The sequence below is a fragment of the Narcine bancroftii genome, chromosome 11 (assembly GCF_036971445.1).
Source record: "Narcine bancroftii isolate sNarBan1 chromosome 11, sNarBan1.hap1, whole genome shotgun sequence".
In the NCBI taxonomy this organism is placed as follows: domain Eukaryota; kingdom Metazoa; phylum Chordata; class Chondrichthyes; order Torpediniformes; family Narcinidae; genus Narcine; species Narcine bancroftii.
The window spans coordinates 11,108,103-11,134,746 of record NC_091479.1 but is presented as its reverse complement, the minus strand read 5'-3'; the positions used below and the strand labels follow the sequence as shown (position 1 = coordinate 11,134,746).

The window sequence follows — 26,644 nt, the reverse complement described above, 5'->3', positions numbered from 1 at the left end:
TTCAATCAAAGTTAATTTAATGTTTCTCCAAATTCCTAAGTGAACCAGCAAATCTGAAATTATCTTTGATCAGCTTGACGTTGTCTATAGTAATCCCCAATTTAGTTTCAGGAAGTAAACCTTTTGAAAAAAAATTGTTGTTCACCTCCTAGAAATTCCTGATTTGTAGGACGAGTGATGTGTTTTCACCCCACTCTTGTGGTTGTAACCTGCTCTGTGTGGTAACAACTTAGTTCTTTCAATGAAACGTCCTGAAGTAGGGTCTCGACAGAAATGTTAACCGTTCCTCTGGCTCCCACAGATACTGCCTGATCCGCTGAGTTTCTCCAGCCTTTCTTGGCTCCAGATTCCAGAATCTGCTCTATGTCCACATGTGCTCCCAATACCTTCCTCTCTCTGGGAGGAGACGGTCTTTACCCAGACGTTTTACACATTTCACATCCGGTTGGAAATAGTGACGACGCTTTATTTACTTCTCAAACAAATATAACATTTTCAAAATAAGTAAACATTCTTTGAAAGTAGGTATGTGTAGATTTGCAAAGGACAAAATTCAGATTGGCTTACTGGCCAGGAAGATTAATAAAATGCATTTGTTCCACGTTGCACATACATTTCATGATGTGCATGGTTTTTAATGAAAATCCATTATCTCCTAATATGAAAATACAAATAAGTGACAGTGCTGAAGATGAGTTAAATTGCAAAGCAAAGCCTTCTGACACAGGCAACTCATAATTGCTTGTGCCCAACTTTGGGGATGCCCTGTCATTCACACTTGACGGCTCAATTGATCAGTGAGAGCAAAGCCTTCCGCAGCCTGTAGGAGTGTACAGGATAAGGTCACGAAAACGTTGCTGCCTCCGGTGCTTACGGCTGAATGGGAGCTGGGTTGTTTCTTCCTGAGGATAAAAATTACTTTGACGGAGCCCACGACGGTGTTTCCAAAAAGATGGAAAGGACCAGTAGAGGGGAGGAGATGTTGGCATCTCAGTGGGACCAAACAGCAATAATGAATTTACCAATTTTCATTGTGGGGAAAACGTTTCCAGGAGGCTGAAGGATATGTACTTCCTTTCGATCTCAGCTGGACGGTTCCGATGACTCCTGCCCTGGAGAGCATTCAGAGTTGGGTTATCAGTCAACACTCGAGCCTGAACTTTGCCAAAATGGTGGTCTCCAAATTCCTCCACTGTTCTCTTCTCCCTTCCACATCCCATAGTCTTTTCTGTTGTAATATTTGCAACGCACATTTAATTTACATCTCTTTCTGCATTCAGCTGTCGTAAATTAAAAACCTATTGAGCAGATCATTCACCTCTCAGAGTTTGCAACTGCTGTTATCATTAGGAGTAAAACAGAAATAAGGTTAAAAATATTTGTGGTTATCTCCTTCTATCAAACACCTGTAATGCAGAAGTGTTTGTCCAGATGTGGATTCAAGATCCAAGTACTATTAGAAGTAGATATCAAATAGATGCACACTCAAGATATGGAATCTTCTCTCCACTGATTATACAGCACCTTCCAGGTTCTGGAAGCCAAGAACAGAAACATCTACATAAGTCATATGTAAGATTCAATAGATTAGTACCAAAAAAAGATTGAAAATTTCTAGAAATTCTTAAAATAAATTTTTTTAATTGTCTTAAATTTGATCTTTGATGGACAATTAGATCAGCTTCTGACGACTTTAAAGAAATAACGGACACAACTGGTGTGTTAGATTTTTCTCTCGAAATTGTCGGTGTAATTTCTCCCTGGTTCCTTCCAGGCAGCGGAGAACAGGAACTCAGGGGCATGATGTCAGAAGATTTGCACTGCAGGCATGAGGTTGAGAGATGGCTGGGAGAAGTAAGTGAGAGAGAAGGAGGGTCGGATTACCTTTCCTGGGCAGCCAGGTATCTAGCTGAGAGAGATTCACCCCTCCCCCAACCCCAACCTCTCGTCTCCACCCCCCCCTCACCCACCCCCCCCCCCCCGAGGATTTCTTTGATCTATGACAACTCACTCTTCCAGATGAGATATGGTCTTACCTTTGATTTTTGATTCACTGGTTGAATCAGGATAAGCTGTTCAGAATTTTTTTTGGCTAATTTTCTTTTTAGGTTATGTGGGATTTTTTAATAGATAGATACATAATATTTTTGATGTCTTTTTTGTCTTCAGCCAGTCCAGTGGAAGGGGGAGGGGTGGAGGCCGAGCTTAAACTATTCAACCTTTTATCTTGATATAACCACATAACAATTGCAGTACGGAAACAGGCCATCTTTAGTCCGCACCGATTTAAGTAACCTCCTCTAGTCCCACTTACCTGCTCCCTGTCCATAACCCTCCAACCCCCTCACATCCATGCACTCATCCAATCTCCTCTTAAATGACAAAACTGGCCCTGCAGCAACCACCTCTTCCGGAAGGTCATTCCACTCGGCCACCACTCTCTGAGTGAAGAAGCTTCTAAACTTTTGCCCCCAACCCTCAACTACTGACCCCTTGTTCCAATATGTGATATTGTATGTTCAGTTCACTCCCCTTTTTATTTCATTATACTGTATTTAACCAATAAAAAAAGATTGAAAAAGAAAAGAAAGATGTATGAAAAGGTCGGCATGGTTGGCGAAGCAGTTAGCGCAACGCCTTTACAGCGCCAGTGATCGCGACCGGTGTTCAGGTCTCGTACTGTCTGTAAGGACTTTGTTCGTTCTCCCCGTGTCTGCATGGGCTTTCCCCTGGGGTTCTGGTTTCAAAATGTACCTAGGGTGTAGGTGAATGGGGTGCACATTGGGGGCACGAACCTGTGGGCTGTATGTCTAAAAGAAAATGTCAGGAGCATGTTTAAATGCTCTCTGCTCACCTGAACAATTATTTTTAGCTGCAGCAATGTTGACACCCTCTTGGCCAGAGCAGTCCGCTTGATTAAAAACATAGTGAATGCTGGAGGGACTCAGTCGGTCTCACAGCATCCATAGGAGGTAAAGATATATTACCGACGTTTTGGGCACGAGTCCTTTTTCAAGGTATAAGCCAAAAAAAAACAGGAAAACATCTGAATCAAGGGAGGAGAGAGAAAGGGGGAGGAGTCCAGACCAACAACCAAAAGGTGTTAATTGGATATGATAAGAGGAAAGGTGAGAATTGATTTTGCCTTTTTGAAAGGAGACAGGGTTGGGGGGGAGTGGGGGGGGGGGCATTGTTTAATAGAAACTAGAGGTTGATTTTAATGCCGTCTAGTTGGAGGGTGCCCAGATGGAAGACGAGGTTTTGTTCCTCCAGTTCGTGGGTGGTCTCAGACTGGCAGTGCTTCAAAAAAAATGGAGCTTCTGTAACAGCAACGCTGCAGGTTGTTCAGACCCAGAGAGAGCAGGGAGCGAGGACACTGCACTTCTACAGGCTCCAACAGCCCAGTCTGACTGCCATCAGCTCCGTTAAAGGAACTGACAACAGTTTTATTTAAAATCCCACAGCCACGGGGTCTTGAACTAAGATGGCAACAGCCACGAGGGGTTGCTGACACCAGGGAAGTGGAGAACTGGCGAAGGGCACCAGAAAACAGGAAGACCACCTCTCATTTGAGAAGGGGAAGCGGAGGAGACAACCCATGGGATGGTGACCACTGCGGCAGACCAGCGAGGGACTCTGAGGCTGAAGGAACCACGCAGGCGGTGGGCTGCTGGAGAGTGCGGTCGAGGGACTTGCACCAAGCTGTGGACTACTGGAGACTGGCTGAAGGGGATCCAGGAATCGGAACCAGGATGAGAGTGGGTGCCGAGGGCGCTGAAGGGATCCTAGTCGTGTCAGAGGTTCGGATCTGGAGCTTGGGTTGCCGGTGGTTTGGACTGGACTCTGTGTGGCTGCAGAGGTTGCGGGATCGCTGAGGTGAATTTATGGATACTCAGTGTCTCTGGGGGAACTCACTTTTCCTTCTCTTTCTGTGGTTCAGGCAAATCTGTCTGCCTTACAGCAGATGAAAGCAATTTCATGTAATATGTCACTATGTATTATTTGTCAATATAATGAAACTTCATTCTTGAATCTTAAGACCATGGACATGCATGTAAGTAAGGGAATGGGATGGGAAATTGAAATGGGAGATCCACGCTACTGTGGCGAACAGAGCCGAGGTGCTCTGGAAGTGAACTCCCAGTCTGCGTCCAGTGAGAGGAGACCACAACAGGAGCACGAATGCAGAAGATAGCACCCGCAGATTCACAAATAAAATGTTGCTTTACTTGGAAGGGCGGTGTGGGGCCTCGAATGGTGGGGAGAGAGGGGATGTGGGTGCAAGTGAACCATCCCCTGCAGTCACAGGGCAAGGTGCTAAGGAGATGAGGGAGGAGTGGGTTTCTGTGCGCTTTTATGTGTTTCACTCCAGTCTGTTTGATTGTTCTGTGTCTACAGATGGTTTTGTCAACGCACATATGCTCTGTTGAGACCATATTTGGCTCTGGCGGCCTTTAAAACACTCTTGGAAAACCTATTTTTACAGCGTTTTGGATGCCTCAGGTATTTCCCTTGATCATTACCAATCAAGTCTAGCATGGTAAGAGAAGTTCAATATAAGAGAACATGGCCAAAACCCCAGTCAGAAGGCAGTGTCTTAAAGGTGGCGAGAAAGAGGAGTAGAGGTTGAACTCTTTGGACTTCATGTCTCAGTTTTCAGAGACTACCACCAAGCACATCTACTCCGTGTCCACGTCACCCATTCACCAACTGGTTCGTTCTGTCCGGAGAAATGGCCGGAGTCCAAAGGGTTAGGAAATGAATTTCAGAGATGGGTCAAGGCACTTGAAGATATGGGCGTGGAAGGCATTCTGATTAAAATCAGAGACAAAAATCCGGATGCCAGAAAACCGGACCACCCGAGACTCCAGACATCTCGCAAACTCTCGTCTGAAATCCAGACCACCCGAGACTCCGCACATCTCGCAAACTCTCATCTGAATTACGGACCACCCGAGACTCCAGACATCTCGCAAACTCTCGTCTGAAATCCGGACCACCCGAGACTCCGCACATCTCGCAAAGGCTCGTCTTTTGCGTGCGTGCGTAAGCACCACAGATTCACAGTGGCAACAAGCGGAAATGTAAGATTTTTTTTTTACTTTGTATTTTCTATGAGAAATGTTTTGTTAATGATCTGTCAAAATTGACCTGTTTATTCTCCTTAAATTTGAATTTTAAAAGTACTACCTGAGAATCTGGAAAATCCAGACCGACCCAATCCTGGAGCAGTTTGGATTTGAGGACTGTACAAGGGAATTGGACGTTGTACTCACGTTCATGGGCAGAGCATCGGTGGGTTTCTCTTTCTCTTGGAAGTCAACATTATAAAAACCGACCCCATTAGAAGCTTCCTCGTCTGTTCTTTCACTTAATAGAAAGATCTTGTTCAAAATGGTCGGAGCAAAGAAGCTCAGCCCTATGATGGCTGATCCGATGATTAAAGCGAGCAAAGCTGAAACAACCGAAAGAGAAGAGTTCATCTCCTTTCACTGCTGAAGTTTTTGAACTTTTAGAAGCCTACAGCACAATGGAGGAACTTCGCCAAACATGTGCCTACCTTATAAATTACTAGGCTTCCCCATAGTCCTCAATGTACCTGTCCAAAAGTCTCTTAAAAGACCCTATCATATCCACCTCCACTCCCATTGCTGGCTGCCCATTCCAAGGACCCACCTCTTTATGCATAAAAAAACTTACCTCTGACATCTCCTCTCTAAATTCTCCCAAGCACCTCTTGTGGCAACCATTTCGGCCCTGGGGGGAAAAGCCTTTGACTATCCACACTTTAGTAGAAGTGATTCACAAAATATTAGAACTATAGAACACTACTACACAGAAACAAGCCCCTTTGGCCCTTCTAGTCTGTGCCGGACCATTTTCTTTGTTGCCTAGTCCCACTGACCTGTGCCCAGTCCATAGCCCTCCATACCTCTCCCATCCATGTCGATGGATTCTTCTTAAATGTTAAAATCGAGCCCGTATTCACCACCTCAGCTGGCAGCTCATTTAACACTCTCACCACTCTCTGCATAAAGAGATTCAGGAGTATCAGAGCTTATTCCTCTGGGTAGTGAGACCACTGAACGACTGATGAACTGCTCATACAAACCCTCCAAGACTCTATGCTTTAGTAGCAAGATCTCTATGTGTATGTAGATACTGTATATGTCTCATTTGTGTGCATGTATGTTATGTCTGTATATGCATTTGCCTGTTTCTGCACCGACCGGAATGCTGTTTTGTCCAGTTGTACTCGTACAATCATAGAACATATAACATACAGCACAATACAGGCCCTTTGGCCTTTGATTTACTGCCAACCTATATATTCCTACCTAAAAAAAAACCCTTCCTACCTTGTAACCCTCTATTTTTCTTTCATCCAGGTACCTGTCTAAGCCTCAAATGCCCCTAATGTTTCGGTCTCCACCACCACTCCCAGCAAGGCATTCCAGCACCCACAACTCTCTGTGTAAAAAAAACTTACCCCTAATGTCTCACCTAAACTTCACTTTATAGAGATGCCCTCTGGTGTTTGTTATTCCTGCCTTGGGAAAAAGGTGCTGGCTGTCCACCTTATCTATGCCTATCAGAATCTTGTAGATATCTCATCCTTCTGCGCTCCAAAGGGAAAAGTCCTAACCTTGCCTCATAAGACTTGTTCTCCATTCCAGACCACATGGGGTAAATCTCTTCTGTACCCTTTCCAAGACTTCCATCTCCTTCCTATAAGGAGGTGACCAGAACTGAACACAATATTCCAAGTGTGGTCTCACCAGAGATTTGTTGAGCTGCAACATGACCTCATGACTCTTGAACTCAATCCCCCATTAATGAAGCCCAACATCTCATAGGCCCTCTCTGAGGATCTCAAGGGATCACAAGATATAGGAGCAGAAGTAGACCAATTGGCATCACGTCTGCTCTTTTATCCTGAAGTTATGCCCTCTTGTCCTGTACTCCCCTACTATGGGAAACATCCTTGCCACATCTACTACGATAATAAACTTGAACTTGAACTCCTGCCCAGAACCTGATGCATGGATTTGTGGTTGTTTAACTAAGTCTACAACCACCAAAGGAAACAAGGCAAGTAACTGCAGAGTTACTTTGGGAGCACTTTGGGAAGAGTGACTAGAACTCCATTTATTTTAAAATTGCTATTTAAAAACTTAGGATAGGGCCAAACATTAAGGTACAAAATTGCCACAAGGCTAATTTTGATGGTATTAAATGGAAACTTTCAACTGCTGATGGGGACAGATTGATTGCAGGTAAAGGGAAGCCAGTGAAGTCCACGGAAAAGTGACCATGACAGTGGACCAGCAAGGGGCTCTGATGCTGGAGAACACACAGGCGGCGGGCTGCTGGAAACTCAAGGCAAGTAACCCACGTGGGCGGTGAGATGCTGGAGACTGAGGTCAAGGCTGTGGACCTGGTGACTGGCTGAAGTGGTACCAGGTATGGGAACCGAGATGCGAGAGGGAGGCTTCCTGATGGTGTGAGAGGTGTGCGTCTGGAGCTCTGGTTGGTGATGGTTTGAACTAAAATCTGTGTGGCTGCAGAGGCTGAAGGAGTGATGGAGGTAAATACATAGACACGGTGACTCCAAAGGGACACTCTTTTTACTTCTCTTCCTCTGACTGAAGGGAAACCAGGCAATTTCTGCTGATGGCGAATCTTTGTCTGCCTTATGGCAGGTGAAAGGTGATTTTGTGTAATATTACGTCTTTTTATTAAATGGCAATAAAAGAATCCTGAACCTCAAGAAAGCAGTTTCTATCATCAAGAATCCCCACCACCCTCTTCTCACTGCTACCATCAGGAAGGAGGTACAGGAGCCTGAAGGCACCCACTCAACATTGCAGAAACAGCTGCTTCCCCTCCGCCATCAGATTTCTGAACGGGCAATGAACCACAGACATCACCTCACCTTTCAATGACAATAAATCTGATTCTGGTGCAAGAATCAATACTGGATTCCACAATTGCACTTAGTGGCATGTTATCCTGTGCCTCATGTTTCATGCAGACAGGACTGGAGATGCGTTATGACACCAGAAACCCTGGCAAATTTCTACAGATGTGTGGTGGAAAGTGTGCCGACCGGCTGCATCACGGTCAGGTATGGAGACACCAATACTCCTGAGCACAAAGCCCTCCAAAAGGTAGTGGACACAACCCTGGACATCCCCGCAAAACCCTCCCCACCATCGAGAACATCTACGGAGAGCAGCAGCGATCATCACGGATCCACACCACCCAGCACACGCTCTGTTCTCACTGCTGCCCTCGGGAAAGAGGTCTAGGTGCCACTAGGCTCGCACCAACCAGGTTCGGGAACAGCTTCTTCCCCTCCACCATCAGACTCCTCAACAGCAAACTCAATCAGGACTCATGCACAGTCCGTTTACATTTGTGGTTTGTTTACACGTATATGCTGTGTACAGTCTTTTTGCACTACCAATTAATGGTAATTCTGCCTCGCCTGCAGGTGAAGGAATCACAGACCTCTGGCAATAGATCTGAACCCTGGTCTAATACGTCCACGCCGACCAGATTTGCTTCTTTAATCCTATCTGCCTGCATTTGGCCCGTATCCATCTGAACCTTCCTTATCCATGTACCCACCCATATGGCTTTTAAATGTTGCAACTGTACCTGGCTCCATCTCTTAAGCTGCCAACACATTCTACATATCCACCACCTCCGGTATTAAAGTTTTTATTTCCTTGTTGCAATTCCAGGTTTCAATCATCTCCAACGTACTCCTCCTCCCAGCCCTGATCATTATTATTCTCTCTCATTCACAGATCCCATCACATTTATGATTCATCCTCTCTGTAGTCCTCCCATCGTCTTGCAGTGACACCCCTCCCCCCCCCCCCCCACCAACCCCAAATGAACGGCAGTTTTTGGTTGTTATTTTGGAAACTGCATGAACACATGCCCTGAGATGGATTAAGAGAATAATTGGTAAATACAACATTGGAAAGTGTACGGTCTTTCATTTTTGTCGAAGGAATTAAAAAGGGCAGACTATTGTTTGGCTGGGGAGAAAATTCAAACCTCAGAGTGATTTTGGTGTCCTCGGGAGCAGGATACCCAAAGGGTTAATTTAAAAAAAATTTAGACATACAGCACGGTAACAGGCATTTCGGCCCACGAGTCCGTGCCGCCCAATTTACCCCAATTAACCTACATCTTTGGTACGTTTTCATTAACCTCCAGGTTGAGTCGGTGGTGAATGCAATGTTGGCATTCATCCCTAGCAGAATAGGATGCAAGAGCAGGGACGTGATGTGGAGGCTTTTATAAGACTCTGGGGAGTACAATGTTGGGCTCCTTATCGAAGAAAGGATGTGTTGGCATCGGAGAGGGTTCAGAGAAGATTTTCAAGAACGATTCCTGAAATAAAGGGATGTTTGATAGCTCTTGGACTGTCCTCCTTGGCATTCAAGAAAATGAAGGGGGACTCAAAGAAGCATTTCTAACGTTAAAAGCCTAGACACAGTAGATGTGGCAAAGTTGTCTTCGATAGAGGGGAGTCGAAGACAAGAGGGCTCAACTTCAGGAATGAAAGTCATCCATTTAAAACAGAGATATGGAGGAATTTCTTCAACCAGAGAGTGGTGAACCTCTGGAATTTGCTACCACTGGCGGCTGTGGAGGCCAGGTCATTGGGCATATTTAAGGCGTCTGAATAGTCAGGGTATCATAGGTTATGGGGAGTGGGACTGAGTGGGAGAATGGATCAGCTCATGATGGAATGGTAGAGATGACTCGATGGGCCAAATGGACTACATCTGCTCCTAGATCTTGCGGTCTTATTGACTCACAAAGTTGATAGTGCTGCCGACTGGATTTCTTTGGAGCAAAGAAGGATGAGAGCTCTACAAGAATGTGAGAGGCATTGATAAGGTGGACAGCCAACACCTTTTCCCCAGGGTGGGAATAGCAAACATCAGAGGACATCTGTACAAAGTGAAGGGAGGAAATATTAGGGTAGAAACCAGGGTTAAATGTTTTTACACAGAATAATGGGTGTCTGAAAGGCATTGCCGAGGTGATGGTGGAGAATGGAACAATAGGGACAAGTGGAGTGAACCTGTGGAGGTTTAAAATTTCATATTTATCCCTCGAAAAGAACACGACAAATTTGCAAATTTTTATCTCACTTTTCGGTTCCATGTTGAACCAATCTCTGATAAACAGCAGTGAGGGAAATGAATGACTACCTGCCCAAGTTTCAGATTGATGCTCACCTGTTGCCAATGCCAGCCAAAATGAGGGCCCGAGGGCAGTCTTCAATGCCACTTGGTCAAACTGAATTGCACAGAGTGGGGTCTTCCTTGTTGTGCCAAAGGAGATGATGGAAAATATCATGAAGAAACTAGATACCAGTAACATATAAGCTCCATATAAAAGAACATTGAGCCACAGAAGGATATTGGACAACATCCAGGCAACAAGAGCAACCCTGATGATTAAGAACAAGAAATCAAGTCATTTTCTTAAAAAAACAAAAATGTATTTACAGTACAACTCCGATTCTCCAAATTCCTGTTATCCAATTTTTTTAAAAACCTGGATAAATGGGGACATCCGAAACAAATCAGAAATCCTCATTTATCCAAAAAACTTTCGGAGCCGAACTGACCAGGGACATCAGGCTCCCGGCGCCGGTAGCAGTGGAGCTGGGGCTTCCGGGCAGGAGTGGGACCTTGGTGGGGAAGAGTTGGTGATCGGTATGGCCAGCAAATTTTTTTGTGAGAATTAAACATTATTTTAATGCTTACAAAGCCTTACCTTGTTTGTTGTTGTTTAAACAAAGTTACAAATGATTTGCCGTCGCTACTGGGCTGTTTTTTTTAAAAATGACCAGTTCTCAGATAAAAACCTATCTGAAATAGGTCCGGTCTCGACCACTTCGGATAATCAGAGTTGAACTGAGCTAACTGCTATGCTAACCTTGCCATGTTCTGTAACTTACCACATTGTAGCTGATGCATAAGTACTGGAGACCTTGTACTGTGAATAGACACCACATGGGCTGTTTGGAGTGAACTTTTCTGCTATGTACAAGATGGGATCTGGAAGGCCCCTTTCCAACCCCTTGCGATACTCATTGTCATAGCTAAGTCCGGACATCCACAAAAACTCTTCATTGTAATTGATAGTTTCATTCAGCTGAGTTTCGGGAAGTCCTGCAAGGAAATTAGGATGAGATACTTTTTAACTTTACCTAGTTCTCTTGTGATCGTTTCATGGAGCACCTTTGCTCTGTCTACAGCAGTGGAGGAGTACCATCCCACGGGCAGGAGGTGGATAAGGGAGCGAGAGTGCACCAGCAGACAAGGGGAGGGGGGGTGGCTCAGTGAATGGAGAGGGAAGGGGGTGGAGAGCTGGAGGAATGAAGAGAGAGGGACGGGGAAGAAAGGGAGAATGCAGGCAGTGGCAGAAACCAGAGAAGTCAATGTTAATGCCATCCAGTTGGGGAGGGCCCAGACAGATATAGGGTGTGGATCCTCCAATTTACAGGTGGTCCAGGTTTGACATCACAAGGCCACGGACAGACATGTCAGCATGGGAGTGGGGCACAGAATTGAAGTGGTTGGCTTGTGTCTTTCTCTTTACTCTATACAATGCACCGTTTGACCTGCTGAGTTCCCTCAGCATTGTGTTTTTACTTCAACCACAGAGTGTGCAGACCTTCATGTTTTACTCTTTGTTTAACTCGTTCCTTTGAAGTTTTGTTTTGCAACGAGTAGATGGCTCCTCTCAGGTCTGGCGAAAAGGAGCAAAAGCCTGTCCATAATACCAGTTATTGCTAACAATGTCTTCCCCCAGTGGTACCTAGAGTGATTTAATACAGCTGCTTCTTTTTTTAATTCCAGTTTCTTTAATGAATTGAAGTTGCACTCCCCAGCAGGAGAAAATTTGAATATTTCAGCATTATTTAACATTGAACATACAGTACAGGGCCTTTGGCCTTTGATGTTTTACCGACCTATATATTCCAACCAAAATAAAAATCCACAACCCTCCCTACCTCGTAACCCTCTATTTTTCTTCCATCCACGGGCCTATCTAAGAGTCTCTTAAATGCCCCTAATGTTTCAACCTCCACCACCACCCCTGGCAAAGCATTCCAGGCCCCCACAACTCTCTGTGTAAACAAAAATTTACTGCTGATGTCTCCCCTAAACTTTCCTCCTTTCACTTTGTACAGATGCTCTCTGGTGTTTGCTATTATCTTATAATTGTGTAGACATCGATTAAATCGTGTCTCATCCTTCTTCACTCTGAACAGAAAATCCCCAGCTCTGCTAACCTTGCCTCATCAGACATTTTCTAATTCAGGTAACAACCTGGTAAATCTCCTCTGCACCCTCTCCTTAGCTCCCACATCCTTCCACATGAGGTGACCAGAACTGAACACAATATTCTAACTGTGGTCTCTGAAGATTTGTATTTATGCAAGCCTCTCAGGCAATCGTCAGTGAATCCAGTGCTCAAATGTAAGTAAATCTAATTGTAAAGCCATTGAAGTCGGCACCGGCTTCTATTTCATCTCTGCGACACAGCCCAGGACATTGCAGCCAAAACCCTCCCCGCTATCGAGAGCATCTACGGGAATGCTGCTGTCAGAGAGCAGCAGCAATCGTCAAGGATCCACCCCACTCAGCGCACACTCTGTTCTCCCTGCTGCCATCAGGAAAGAGTTCCAGGAGCCACCAGGTTCAGGAACAGCTGTTCCCCCTCCTCAACAACAAACTCAATCTTGTGCGCTTTATTGAAATTTTTTTTCTCTCTGTATTGCACAGTTTGTTTACATTTCTTTATTTCTTTACATGTGTATGTTGTGTGCAGCTTTTTTTTTGCATTACCAGCAAGTGAAATTCTGCCTCACCCACAGGAAAAAGAATGTAGTCTGACAATAAATCTGAAATCCTGCCACGTTTCATCCGCCCATTACCCCAAGTCCTCACTGATTTATCCTGGATGACATTTGAACACTGCTATTATTTAAAGATTCTGGTTCTCAGATCTGTCTGTGATCACCTTACTACTTCCTCCTCCAAGCCCACAGCCGCCAGAGATATCGTTGCTTTTCTAATTCTGCAGTCTCGAAAGCTCCTGAATTTAATCACTCTGCCATACCAGGCTCTAACCTGGAATTCCCTCCATAATTATCTCTTGGCTCCTCCAGGAACTGCCTTTAACCCTTATCAACTTTCAGTGACCTGTATTAATACTTCCTTAAGTGGTTTATTGTCAAATTTGCTTGATGATATGATTGCAAAACACTGTGATGTGTTTTTGTTTTCCAACAATAAAGCTGTTGAACAAATGGGTGTTGTATTCTCTTGGCATGAGCTGAAAGGTGAAGAAATAGAAATTTTTGGCTGGTGATCTTGAAAAGCACCTTAAAATATTCCTATCACATACTGTCTTTTAGATATAACCTATTTTTGTGATCTCCTGTCATATTTTAAGTCTTCTTCAAGCATGCAAAACCATGAAGTCCAACACGTTATTGAAAATTCATTTCCTGCTTTCGCACTTGGACTCCTTCCCGGCTAATCCTGGTGCCTTCAGTGACGAACACGGTGAAAGGTTTCACCAGGGCACTGCAACCATGAAAAAGCAGTATCTGGGCAACTGGAATCCATCAATGCTAGCCGACTGACACAAGAGGCATCAGATGCTGAGTACAAACGAAAATCAGCGGCAATTTAGGTCAGATGAACTAATATCTGATTAAACATGCTAAATTCAATGAAAGTTACTGTTTCTCCAAGTTCTAACATGATGCACCAAGTCTGAAATTGTGTTTATCTTGAAGTTGTCTATCATAATCTCCAATTTTTTTTGGGGGGGGAAGCAAACCTTTTGAAAAAATTTCTTTCCTGAAACCTTTCGCCGTGTTCGTCACTGACGGCACCAGGATCAGCCGGGAAGGAGTCCAAGTGCGAATGCAGAAAATGAATTTTCAATGGCACGTTGCGCTTTATGGTTTTGTCTGCTTGAAGAAGACTTAAAATATGACAGAAAATCACAAAATCAGGTTATATCTAAAAGCTGGCAGGTGGTAGGAAAATTTTAAGGTGATTTTCATGACCAGCAGACCAAAGTCCATAAAATACACCCAAAAGTATTCAGGAAGCGAAATCTTTATGATCGAGTGCTATCTGACTTCAGCTGATTTCCAGGAGACTTCTATTTCTTCACCTTTCAGTTCATGCCAAGGGAAAACAACACACATGTGTTCAACAGCTTCATCCAGTGTTATTGACCGTCTGCACTCCTTCATAGGTTACGTTCGGCCGATTGGCCTACTTCTGCGCTTATAAATTGTGATCTTCCTTTAAGTGAACTTTAATCTGGCATCTTTCATGCTTCAATCTTATTTTTAATCCTAGGAAACAAATAACCACCTTTATTCAAGTAACCTCTTCAAACCTTGAAGAAGGGCTCAGGTCTGAAACAATTTTTCCCCCTCTGGAGTCCTGCTGAATGCGTCCAGCATTTCTGTGTTTTTACAACAATCGCAGCTTCAGCAGACTTTCTCATCAGCTTCATTGAATACAATTCTGCAATCTGCAGTCTTTGTGGCATTTATCCCTATGGGTTTTCCTTAGAGTAATCCTATCTATTCCTTTTTCCTTCTCTTCCCTCAGAACTCTGCAAATACCAGTCCAAATCCTTCCTGAAACCCCTAGTCAACTATTTCCATCACCTTTGCGGGCAGTGAGTTCCAGATAAAGATCAGATTTATTGTCATATAATAAAACATGAAATTGCCTTTAGCCTGTCGTAGAGCAGACAAAGGTTCCCCAGTATCATTGCCCGGTGCCCCTTACAGCCAGAGAAAGAAAAGCAAGTTCCCTCAGCTTTGGCAGCCACACAACTCTGCTGTTCAGTTCCAACCCTTGGCAACCCAAGCTCCAGATCCAAACCTCCAATACAATGAGGAAGCCTCCCAGGACCCTTTCTCCTTGCCCTCAGCAACCTTCCAACACCTGGTTCCCATGGGCCAGTCTCCAGCAGCCCGCAGCCTGGTGTGAGTCACTCATTAGATAAAGAACTTTCCTTTGCCTTTAAATCACTTTAAATCTGTAGCTCTTGGTCTTGCAACCAAAAGGAGCAGTTTCTCTGTCCACCTTATCTAAAACCCATCACAACTTCATACAAAGTCGTGGGAGCTGAGTTCTTATCTAATGCCAGCAGAACTTGCTGTGCGGACAAGGGGGGATGGAAACCCTACCTCTGAGCGTTATGTTAACTCCTGAAAGCCCAACATGTACGCCAACTTCCGCGTTGATGTTTGCGCTGCTGAACGATTTATACGTTGTGTTTACAGTGGCATATCCTCGTTCCCAGTCGTTGGTGAAATTAACAACTGAAAGAGAAACACATGAAATGACTGGAGTCCTTCATCTTCTTGCAGGACAATGCACTTTTAAGTTCAAGCTTATTTATCATCCGATCGTACAAGTACAACCCGACGAAACGGTGTTCTCCATTCCTCAGTGCAACACACTGCAAACACCACTACAGACGTAACTCATACAGACATTATGCACAGTACTGATATACAGATATTAAAATCAATAAATGTTATTTTTTGTTAAATAAATAGTTGAGTCAGAGAGTTTGTATGATCCGTTCATCAGTTATTCTGCATTCTCACTGCCCATGGTGGTCCTCAGCCTGGTACTTGTGGGTCTGATTCTCCTCTATCTCTTTCTCAACAGCGAGGTCCGACCTTACTGTATCACAACTAACCTGAGCTCCCCTAAACCACAATGAGATTTCACATTTTTGCCTATTTTCTTTTTAACACACCGTGATTCTGCTCGAAGTTACCCTGTGGGGATAGACGGGGTCTCGTCTACCCTCCCGCCAAATGGCTTCAGGTTTCTGCACAAGGGAATTCGCAGCATCTTCCCTTAAAAGTACCACCTTTTACCTCCTCGCTCGGTTTTGCCTCCCCACTTATACCTCGGCTTTCTCGTTGAATCGCACTTTATCAAAAAAACTGCTTTAACTTTTGCTCAAGGAACTTCTGTTTGTTAATTCAGTCAATTTGAAGTTAATTTTCCAATTTGTCCGCCCCTGAACAATGATCAGTAGTGCACCTGCTGCCCTCTGTTGGAAGGCTGTGTTGCTTCAATGCCCCACACTGAGGGGATAGTGTTGCTTGGTTTCAACTGTGCAGAGATGTGCATAACTTCCGACAGACACGCTTCTCCCACGATGGGCAATTTCCTTCCATAAGCTACACTTTGAAGGTGTTATATAATTGCTCCCTGGATCTGAATTTCCACTGTTCCTCGAGTTTTAGCTGTTACTGTATTACGTAAGGTCCTTGTTTTTAGGACAACGTTGAAAGCTTGGTTGTGAAACTACTCACATTCTATGGAGACTTTGAAAGAATTTAGACTGCTGCTCTGTGTTTTTTGTTTCGGCTTTGCAGAAAATTCCCTTATGATTTCTATTATTTTCTTTTAATTTTTAGACATAAAGCATGGTTACAGGCCCTTCCGGCCCACAAGCCAATTAATCTATACCCCGGTATGGTTTTTTTTTAAAGGTGGAAGGAAACCCACGCAGTAACAGGGAGAACGTACAAACTCTTTACAGGCAGGGCCGGATCCGAAACCTTGTCGATGGCTCTGTAATACTGTTTTGCTGACTGCAATTAATAAATAAACTTATTTAACACAGAAAAAAATGTAATCCAGATGTCATCTCCTGGATCTGAGAGAAAGGATGATAACTTGGCAGAATGAAAGATACTTTTGAACTGTAGGATCCTGTGGCTTGAGGGATGGGCAGGGGAGAGGGAAGAGGAGAAAGGTCCCGATGTTTTCAAAGCAGGAGAATGTTAAATGGGGGAACATGGCAAACAGATTGGGGTTGGAGCTGTCGGTTAAAACTGGGGAGTGCAGGAACGTTTTCTTACAGAGACGTCTCTGGCTCGGAGGGTTGTGAAGTTAGCTGTGGGTGATTTCTCAGGAGGAGGTAAATACTTTTTTTGAAAGGTCAGGAAATTAAGGAATGTGGGAAAAATGGCCAAGGGGATGAGAGTTGGGTCGATCAGTCACGATCCTAGTGAATGGAAGGGCAGTCTTGCAAGGTCAAGTGGCCTACTCTTTCTCCCTACACTCTTACATTTTGATGGATTCTTGGTCTAGTCCAATGGTTCTCAACCTTTTTCTTTCCCCTCACATATCACTTTAAGTATTCCCTATGCCATCGGTGCTCTGTGATTAATAAGGGTGGAAAGAAAAAGTTTGAAAACCACTGTCTTAAACGTACCTCATCGACTTGTTATGTGCAGGGTTTCAGAACTCCAAAGGAAATGGGCCAATGACAATTTTTCTCAAGCAAAATATTTCAGTAACAATTGGGTCTAGAGCAGTGGTTCTCAACTTTTCTCCCCCCACAGACCTACCACCTTAAGTAATCCTTTACTAATCACAGAGTGCCTTAAGGTGGTAGGTGAGTGGAAAGAAAAAGGTTGAAAACCACTGGTCTAGTCCATTCGCACCAAGCCACAAAATAGCAATCAATTTTAATCTAAAAATTCACAATGTCAGAGGTGCAGAGGAATTTCTTCAGCCATAGGGTAGTAAATATGTGGAATTTGTGGCCGCATCAGTGTGGAGGCCAGGTCATTGGATGCAGTTAAGGCAGAGGTTGATGGGTTCTTGATTAGCCAGGTTAAGGGGAGAAAGCCAGGCAGTGGGGCTGAGTGGGGAAATGGATCAGCTCATGATTGAATGGCAGGGCAGACTCGATGGGCTGAATGGCCTATTTCTGCACCTATGTCTGATGGTCTTGTTTCCACCACCCTAATTATTCATTCCTCTACCAATACACACTGTGGCTACAGGGTGTGCCTTAGAGAAAATGCACTTAGTTTCTAACTGTGACAGCACCTTCAAGACCTGTGGTCTCTATCACCAAGAAGGACAAGGCAATGAACGAATCATAGTACCATCTGCTTCAGATTGAATAATGAATTGGAAATCTATCACTGTTTCCTCATGGTCACTGAATTGAAATCCTGGTATCCCTATCTAACTGTGCTGTGGGAGTACCCCCACTTGAAGGAAGTGGTCTGTGAAGGATTCTCAGTACTACTTACTCAAAGACAATTTAAATATCCTTTAAATTCTGGGCTTTTTAATATGGCTTTCAAGCGCGCTATCAAAACTCTGGATATCCAGCCTTGTCTATCTCTACTATACTCACAGGTTATATTTAATACAGTTGTGTGGGGTCTGGCCTGGAAGAAAACTGAAATTTTAATCTAATATTTCACATTCAGCACTTATTGAGTTTTAATATATTGTCAGTTAGACAATGAAAGGGGCGACGGGGAACCATTGTTGGGCTGTGCTTAGGGTATCAGTTGGCCTTAATCCGGCCCTGGCTCTTTTAAGACACTTTTTTAAACCTTACCAGAAATTTACTCCTCCGTCTAAAGAAATAATCATCTTGTTTTAAAAGTGAGTACACAATCAAGTGGTTGATATAGCAATACTCACCAACAATAACAGCGCCAATAAACAGATTTAGGGGTATCCTTACAATCCAGTGGTATTTCTGCAAAATTATCACACGGTTTTTTTAGTACAAAACCACTATCCATTAATAAAGCTATAAGACTGTTCCACACGAATATTTCAGTTATGAAGTCTACAAAACCCGATAGACAGCTCAAACAATCTTAGGGATATTATTTCCGGCAAATAGCATTTAAAGCCCATACCTCATTTCCCCAGAACTGAGGTAGCAGTTAAGGCTCAACAAGGCTGTGGGTCCATTGATAATTAAAATGTCATGGCCAAGTACAGAAAATGGTCAAAAGGCTGGAAGGATCATTGAAATGGAGCAGAAGAGGGTGGAAGTTATGTTGCAGTTATATGAGATTCGGCATCAAGCACCCAAGGAATGATGCAAACACTTCTGGCCTCCATAATTCAGGAAGAATATAATGGCTTGGCAGTGTAAATTTACCAGAAAGTGATCTGGACTCCAAGGATTAAACTATTAAAATTCAAAGTTCAGATTTATTGTCAGAATGCATACATGACCTCGCATACAACCCGGAGATTCTTTTGCCCGTGGGCCAGGTAGAATTTCTACTTAACCCTACAACCATATAACCAATTACAGCACAGAACAGGCCAGTTCGGCCCTACTAGTCCATGCCGTAACAAATGCAAAAAAAAATGTACTCATTAAAAAAAAGATCCGTATACAAAAGTGAGAAATGCAAACAAACTGATTGTGTTGTACAGAAAATAAATATTAAATCATCAATAAAGTGCAAAGACCTTAAATGAGTCCCTGATTGAGTTTGTGGTTGAGGAGTCTGTTAGTGGAGGGGGAGCAGCTGTTCCTGAACCTGGGGGTGCGAGTCTTGTGGCCCCGACACCTCTTTCCTGATGGCAGCAGCGAGAACAGGGCGTGTGCTGGGGGGTGCAGGTCCTTGTTGATTACTGCTGCTCTCCAATGGTGGTGGGGAAAGTTTTGCCTGTGATATACTGGTCTGAGTCCGTGAACTTCTGCCGGGCCTTTGGCTCAGAGAGATTACACAAATTGAGGTAGTTTTTCCTGGAATTTTCAAAATAGGGTGATTTGGTAGAGGTTTTTAAGAAACCAGGAAGTCAACTTGGCCATATTACATACTGTTACTGTCTGTGGTTAGGGAGAATATTAAGAAAAGTAGAGGTAGGTCTTTCAGGAGTGAAGTTAAGAATTATTTTCACAATCTGAGCTTGATGAAGGAAGTATAAAACTCTCTTCTACAAATGGAAATTATGTTCACTCAAGTAAAGTTAGTCAGCGGCCTCGTGGGGTTGCAGACTTGAGGAAGCAGGGCACCAGAAAACAGGAAGACTATCCCCCATTTGATCAGGAGAATCAGAAGAGACAACCCACAGGACGATGACCTGTGAGGCTGAAGAACACGCAGGCAACTCGAGGTAAGGAACCCACACAGGCTGTGGACTGCCTCCAACTGCAGTCAAGGGACTCATGCCAGGCTGCTGACGGCTGGAGACTGGATTGAGGCTGGCTGAAGGGGTACCAGGTATTGGAACCGAGAGGCGAGAGGGCGCTGGAAGCTTCCTGATTGTGTCCGAGGTGTGCATTTGGAGCTCAGGTTGCCGACGGTTTGGACTGAAGTCTGCGTGGCTACGGAGGCTGTGGGAGTGCTGGGGTTGAATCCATGGGCACTCAGTGACTCTGGGGGACTCTTATTTTGTTTCTCTTTCTCTTGTTGAATGGGGCTCTGGGTGATTTCTGCTGATGGTGAATTTTTGTCTGCCTTATGTTAGGCCAAAGACAATTTTATCTGCCTTATGGTAGGCCAAAGACAAATTCATGTAATATCACATTTTCTGTTTTATTACACAATAAAATAATCTTGAACTATCTTGAAATCAAAGATAGAGAATTTTTTGTCAATTGAAGGTATTATGAGATATGGGATAGGTTACAGTTTGTTAAATAGTAGAGCCTTAATACGCTAATTTCCAACTCAAATCCTAGGAAAATGGGGTGGAATATCAGAAAAAATAGCATAAGAAATAGAAGGAACTCAAGTTTGAGTTTATTGTCACGTGTACCATTTCAAAACCAAAATCTTTTCTCCCATTCGTCTAGGAAAGAAAATCTCCCCTCTTCACCGATAACACTGGACAACGAAGATTTCGCTTCCTGAACGCTTTTGGGTGCATTTTATGGATTTTGGACTACTGATCATGAGAAGCACCTTAAAATATTGCTAGAAGGTACCGTCTTTTTTAGATATCACCTATCTTTGTGATTTTCTGTCATATTTTAAGTCTTCTTCAAGCAAACTAAACCGTGAAGTGCAACATGTGACTGAAAATTCATTTTCTGCATTCGCCCTCAGACTCCTTCCCTGATGATCCTGGTGCTGTCAGCGACGAACACGGTGAAAAGTTTCACCAGGACATTGGGACCATGAAAATCAGCGGCAAAACATTTTTAGGTCATTTGAACTAATGCAATGAGTCAGCGTCATTATGCGATTAAACACGCCAAACTCAATGAAAGTTAATTTAATGTTTCTCCAGCTTCCTACGCGATATAGCAAATCTGAAATTATCTTTGTGTTCAGCTTGAAGTCGCCTATCGTAATCTCCATTTTATTTTCAACAATTAAAAATTGTTATCTGGTGCAATTTTAAAAATACAGACAAACTTCAAGAGAGCAATATCTTTTGAACTAGTTAATCTTTGAAATAAGTCAGGGTCTGGGTTAGTTGAATCAAGAGTTGAGATGTCCAAAATAATTCCACAATTGGTTGTTCACCCCTTGAAAAGATCCTGACCTTTTCAGTGCTTTTATTAATCTTGTTTGAGAGTGCAGAACCATACAGTTCAGCTCATCTTTAATCTCTCTGAAACATCTATTCAATTAGTCTAACTGCCTTGCTCTTTCCACATAATTCAGGTGGTGCACTCCAGACCATAATAACTCACTATTTATCAAAGTTATTGTCATTACCTCCCAATACACACACCTAGTTAGCGTAGTGGTTAGGGCAACGCTGTTACAGCGCCAGCGATCGGGATCGGGGTTTGATTTCCACGCTGCCTGTAAGGAGTTTGTCCATGCTCCCCGTGTCTGCGTGGGTTTGCACCAGGTGCTGCAGTTTCCTCCCACCCTGCAGAGTGTACCAGGGGTGTAGGCCAATTGGGTGCAATTGGGCTCGTGGGCCGTAAGGGCTTGTAACCGTGCTGTATGTCTAAATTTAAATTAAAAGTTAAATTAAACCTTTCTCCCAATAGTAGCAGTTTCTCTTTATTATTTTTAAATCAAAATCCCACATCATTTCTTCATTAGTTAACCCTACTAAATCTTCCACAAAAGATCTGATTGACAATCCATCTAAAACCCTTGATTAAATGACTCTTCCCAGCATTTGCCACAGTGGATAAACCCACCAATAAGACAGACACTTACTTCATTTCCTCGAAACCCAACCAGCACAATGAGAAAAGCCACCAGGAATACTAAAAATATAATAATTATCACAATTTGGTTGGTATTGAACACTACTGACGTCCGGTGTGTTGGATAGAAGGGGTAAAGGCCATCGTAAAAGGTCATCTTTGCTGTTTTCTGTAGTTACCTGAAAATCACATGACATTTATATAGGTAAAGAAGTTGTACAGGTGTGGTGATATTACATTCGACTGCTATGCTCGTTTTAAATTACTCGCACTGGGAATGAACATGGTTTGACCTCCTGAGTTTCTCCAGCATTGTGTCTTCACTTCAACCACAGTGTCTGCAGACTTTCGTGTTTTACTCCTAAAATTAGTATCTTGGAAAGCCAGGAATCTGGAGCCTCATAATATTATATTAATCTCAAATGATTAATTTCTGGGTTGTAGATTGCCACAAAAGCAAAAATTTCTATCATTCTTCTACTTCAAGTTCCTTTGTTCTTGTTCAGGGACACTCTGAAGCAGTGAGAAGAACTTGTCACATGGACCTGGCATTAATTTTAAAGTCAGATCGTCAAAGGAATGTTACTAATCCTAGTTCTAGCCACATTGTAAATATGTGGTGCATTTGTCGACATGTTACTTGTTCTGTCCAACTCCTTATACTCTGGCAAATCATGTTGTGATGTCAAGAGGTGAAATGAAGTGGGTTTTCCATGCACTTCCTGAGACAGGAGTTGATTTGTTCTCTATCGATCTCTTCAATCACGGAAGGTGCAATGCCACCAGTCGCTATTCCTTGAGGTAGGTTTCCTTGCTCTTCCAGGACACCAATGAATGAATTAAACAAATACTTAATCATTTTTAAAATGTAGCTCATGTTCTGCATTTGATAAGTGTTAGGTTAGCAAAAAACATGGGATAGAAAAAAAGTTTGTGGGTGAAAACTTTCTAAAAAAAAAGTTGCCTCTCCTCTCTCTCTACAAAGGCAAGTACTGCATGATCTGCTGATCATGCTGTTTGATCACTTTATACTGAGATACTTTCACAAAGATTTCATACTTCTAATTATTGATAATCATAGCCAAAACCTTTTATTTTCTACTCTGTGGCATAAGAGCATAAGAAATAGGCTATTCAGCCCATTGAGTCCGCCCCACCATTTAATCATGAGCTGATCCACTTTCCCACTGCCCGGCCCTCTCCCCGTAGCCTTTGATGCCCTGGCATCTCCAGTTAAGTCTGGACGAGTACCGAAGATGCTTGAAATCTGAAAGAAGACAGACCTGGGGGCAATGAGATGAATCAGGATGCATTTGCGCACCCTTTGGACTCCAGCCATTTTTAACCTTTCATAATATGTACTCTTGGCTGGATCCATGGGGAACCACAGTACGGACACCAGTTTGAACCAGCTAGTGGTTGGGTATAAAACCAGTCCCAGAAAATGGGGACATGATATATATGCACTTGTTGGTAGTCCCTGAAAACCAGGACATGGAGTCCAAAAGGTTAATATGACTAACTTGGAGGACAAAGTCAGCAGGCCATGTCAAAACAACCCCATTATTAAGTTCTCCATGAAGTATCTCACCATCCTGTCTTGGGGAATATATTGTCACCCCTTCCTCCTTGCTGTTTCTCATTCATGGGACTCCTCCCCCAGAGGGAGGACATTCAATAGGTGGGTGGTCGCAGTCCAAGAAGTCAATACACCGAGCAAGACACAAAAGTGCTGGAGAAACTCAGCAGGTCACCCAACATCGAAGGGAGACGTTTCCCGCCTGAGCGCTTCATCCAGATACTATGGTCAAGTTTATCATCATCGGGTTGGACAAGCACAACCTGATGGAACAGCGTTCTCGCAGTCCTCGGTGCAAAACACACAGACACACAACCCGACATAGCACAATACATATGATTCACATAGACAAATAAATAAGTATTGTTTCATGAATATGCGAGTCTCGGGGGGTCAGTGTGAGCAGCTCCTTGGGTCGTTCAGCATTTTCACCGCCCTTGGGAAGAAGCTGTACCCCCTGATTCTCCTTGCTTCCCCTCGGGACCAGCTGAAAGACCCCGTGTGCGGGGTGGAAGGGCTCCTCAAAGAGAGCTTGCATTAACTGCCGCGTTTCTCCAGCGCTTTTGTTCATGACAGTACAATCCCAACGTTCCTGTTTTCAGAACAAAGGGATGGGCAGTAATTGCTCTTGCCTTCATGCGGGCGGAGCAGTGGAGCCTTCTCCCTGTTTCAATTCAGGAACGTGTTGGCTCTGTTTTCTTTCCTGGCTCTTCTCGCTGCTCCTCAGCACAGCGAGAGGGTGCCCACAGCTTTCCAATGAAAGGCTCCTTTCTCCAACCAGGTGCTTGAATATCAAGGCATTTTCCTCCTGATACAAAATATCTCACCAATCCACAACAGGGACCCAAGTTTTAAATAGTTCATAAAATAGGAATTGAAATGATAATCATAATGTAACTCACCAGCCCTCAGCAGCGAGAGGTACATCCAGTCTGATCCAGCACTAAAATGTCTTTGCCAGTTTCCCCAGAAGTTCTGGGAGTCACTCTGGTTCACTCTCCAGTAGAAATTATGCAAATCTCCTTGCTCTCACGAAGGTTATCAAAAGGAAGGAATGTGGGCGGTGAAGAATGGTATCCCAGCTAAATCATTTCCTCTTCTCGAAATCCTTTGTGCAGCCTAAATCTTGAAGCCAGCTGATTCCCCTTCCTTTCACTGGCCGGACAATGGGTCTCTTTAGAATTGCGTTGGCTGTTCGCCCGATGCCCTTCAATGGGCAGATTAATATTATTCATCCCTCTCTACATTGAGTGATCGCGGGAGCTCCGTGGCTCCTCGGTTCGCTAATGTTGGCAAGGACTCTTCAGGGCAGTATTTCTTGTGTCAACAAAAGAGAAGCCGGTCAAACAGTGAGTCAACATTTGGAGTCCTGATTGGGCGATTGTCTCCATAGAACCATAGAAGATGACAGAAAAGGCCCTTCTAGTCTGTGCCAAACTAGCCCACTGACCATGGTCCTCCATACCCCTCCCATCCATGGTCCTGTCCAAATTTTTCTTAAATGTTAAAATTGAGCTGGCATTCACCACTTCTGCTGGCAGCTCGTTCCACACCCCCCCACCACTCTCTGTGTGAGGATGTTCCCCCTAAACCTTTCCCTTTTCACCCTTAACCCATGTCCTCTGGGTTGTAGCTTACCTTCCCTCAGTGGAAAAAAAGTACATACATTGACTCTGTCTATTCCCTTCATAATTTTAAATACCTCTATCAAATCTCCCCTCATTTTTTCTATGCTCCAAAGAATAAAGTCCTAACCTGTTTAATTTTTCCCTGTAACTAAAACAAAATCTGAGTAAATCTTCTCTGCACTCTTTCGACGTTAGCAATATCTTTCCTGTAGTTAAGTGACCAAACTACACATAATACTCCAAATTTGTACAACTTCACCCTAACATCCTGACTCCTATACGCAATACTTTGCTTTATGAACATGCCAAAAGATCTCTTGACAACCCTATCTACATGTCACACCACTTTTAGGGAATTATGTGACTGTATTCCCAGATCCAACACTGAAACGCTGCCCATTTCTCCCCGTGGATGGTGCCTGGCCCCTGGTGTCCCTCCAACTTATCTTGGTTCATGCAAGATTCCGTCATTTGCTTGGTTTTTTTACATTTCTCAGGACTGAACTTATTGGGCCACCTCTATCGTCCCTGAGCTGAGGGCACAGTTAAGAGTCAGTCACATCACCAGGTCCAGAAAGATGAACTCTGAAGGAATTCCGAGCCCCATGCCAGGCTGCCCCTTCCTCCAGGTATATTTGTTCCAGACAGTGGAGCATTTGTTCCTGATTCGCCTGCAACCTGCTGCCTGGAGGAGATGGTTTACGTGGGAGAGCGAGAGGTTGCAGCCCCTCTTTGCCTACCTGAAGGGGAAAACATCTAACAGAGTGGAGAGTCAATGAAATAGCATCCACTGTTGACATGTTGTGATGACAAGAGGTGAAATGAAGTGGGTTTCCATGCACTTCCTGAGACAGGATTTGATTTGTTCTCTATCGATCTCTTCAATCACCGGAAGGTGCAGTGCCACCAGTCGCTATTCCTTGAGGTAGGTTTCCTTGCTCTTCCAGGACATAGGTATAATAGATATCGTTTTAAAGCAGGTGAAAATCTCAGATCATAGCAGTAAGAATTTGAAAACGTCTTCCAAAACCCCAGCCAGAATGACCATGTATAATTTGGGGACGTGGCCAGGTCCCAGACGGATACAGACATGATGACCCTCTGCATCTATTTTGCACAATGTTCAATGAGACCCCTTCTATTAGCATCTTCATTCACCCGGCTCAACTTGAATGGTTATAAATTCACTTTACATTAGGATAACATGTTGATGTGGATAGAGGGATACAGACAGTGGACAGATATAGGTCCATTTGTGGTTGACGCAATGCAATGAAGGAGATGCCACAGGATTATGGATCCTTCATGCTTAGAATTTGTATACAAATGAAAGGATCAAAGCTGTAGGTGCTAAAAAAATTTTAAATTTTTAGGCATACAGCACGGTAACAGGCCATATTGGCCAACTAACCAATGCTGCAATTGA

At 43.7% G+C, this 26,644-nt stretch overlaps 1 protein-coding gene across 1 annotated transcript; it reads right to left on the bottom strand.

Annotated features, from left to right (window-relative positions):
• Window positions 1-24,822, bottom strand: LOC138745513 (dual oxidase maturation factor 1-like). Its single transcript, XM_069902602.1, has 8 exons — window positions 24,493-24,822; window positions 22,022-22,190; window positions 18,567-18,624; window positions 15,275-15,409; window positions 10,997-11,210; window positions 10,269-10,483; window positions 5,277-5,455; window positions 1-1,534 (listed from the first exon to the last, which is right to left on the bottom strand). Exons 2-8 carry the CDS (start codon window positions 22,166-22,168, stop codon window positions 1,514-1,516), a joined length of 969 nt encoding a protein of 322 aa, XP_069758703.1. The 5' UTR covers window positions 22,169-22,190; window positions 24,493-24,822; the 3' UTR covers window positions 1-1,513.
• Between the last annotated feature and the right edge of the window lie 1,822 nt (window positions 24,823-26,644).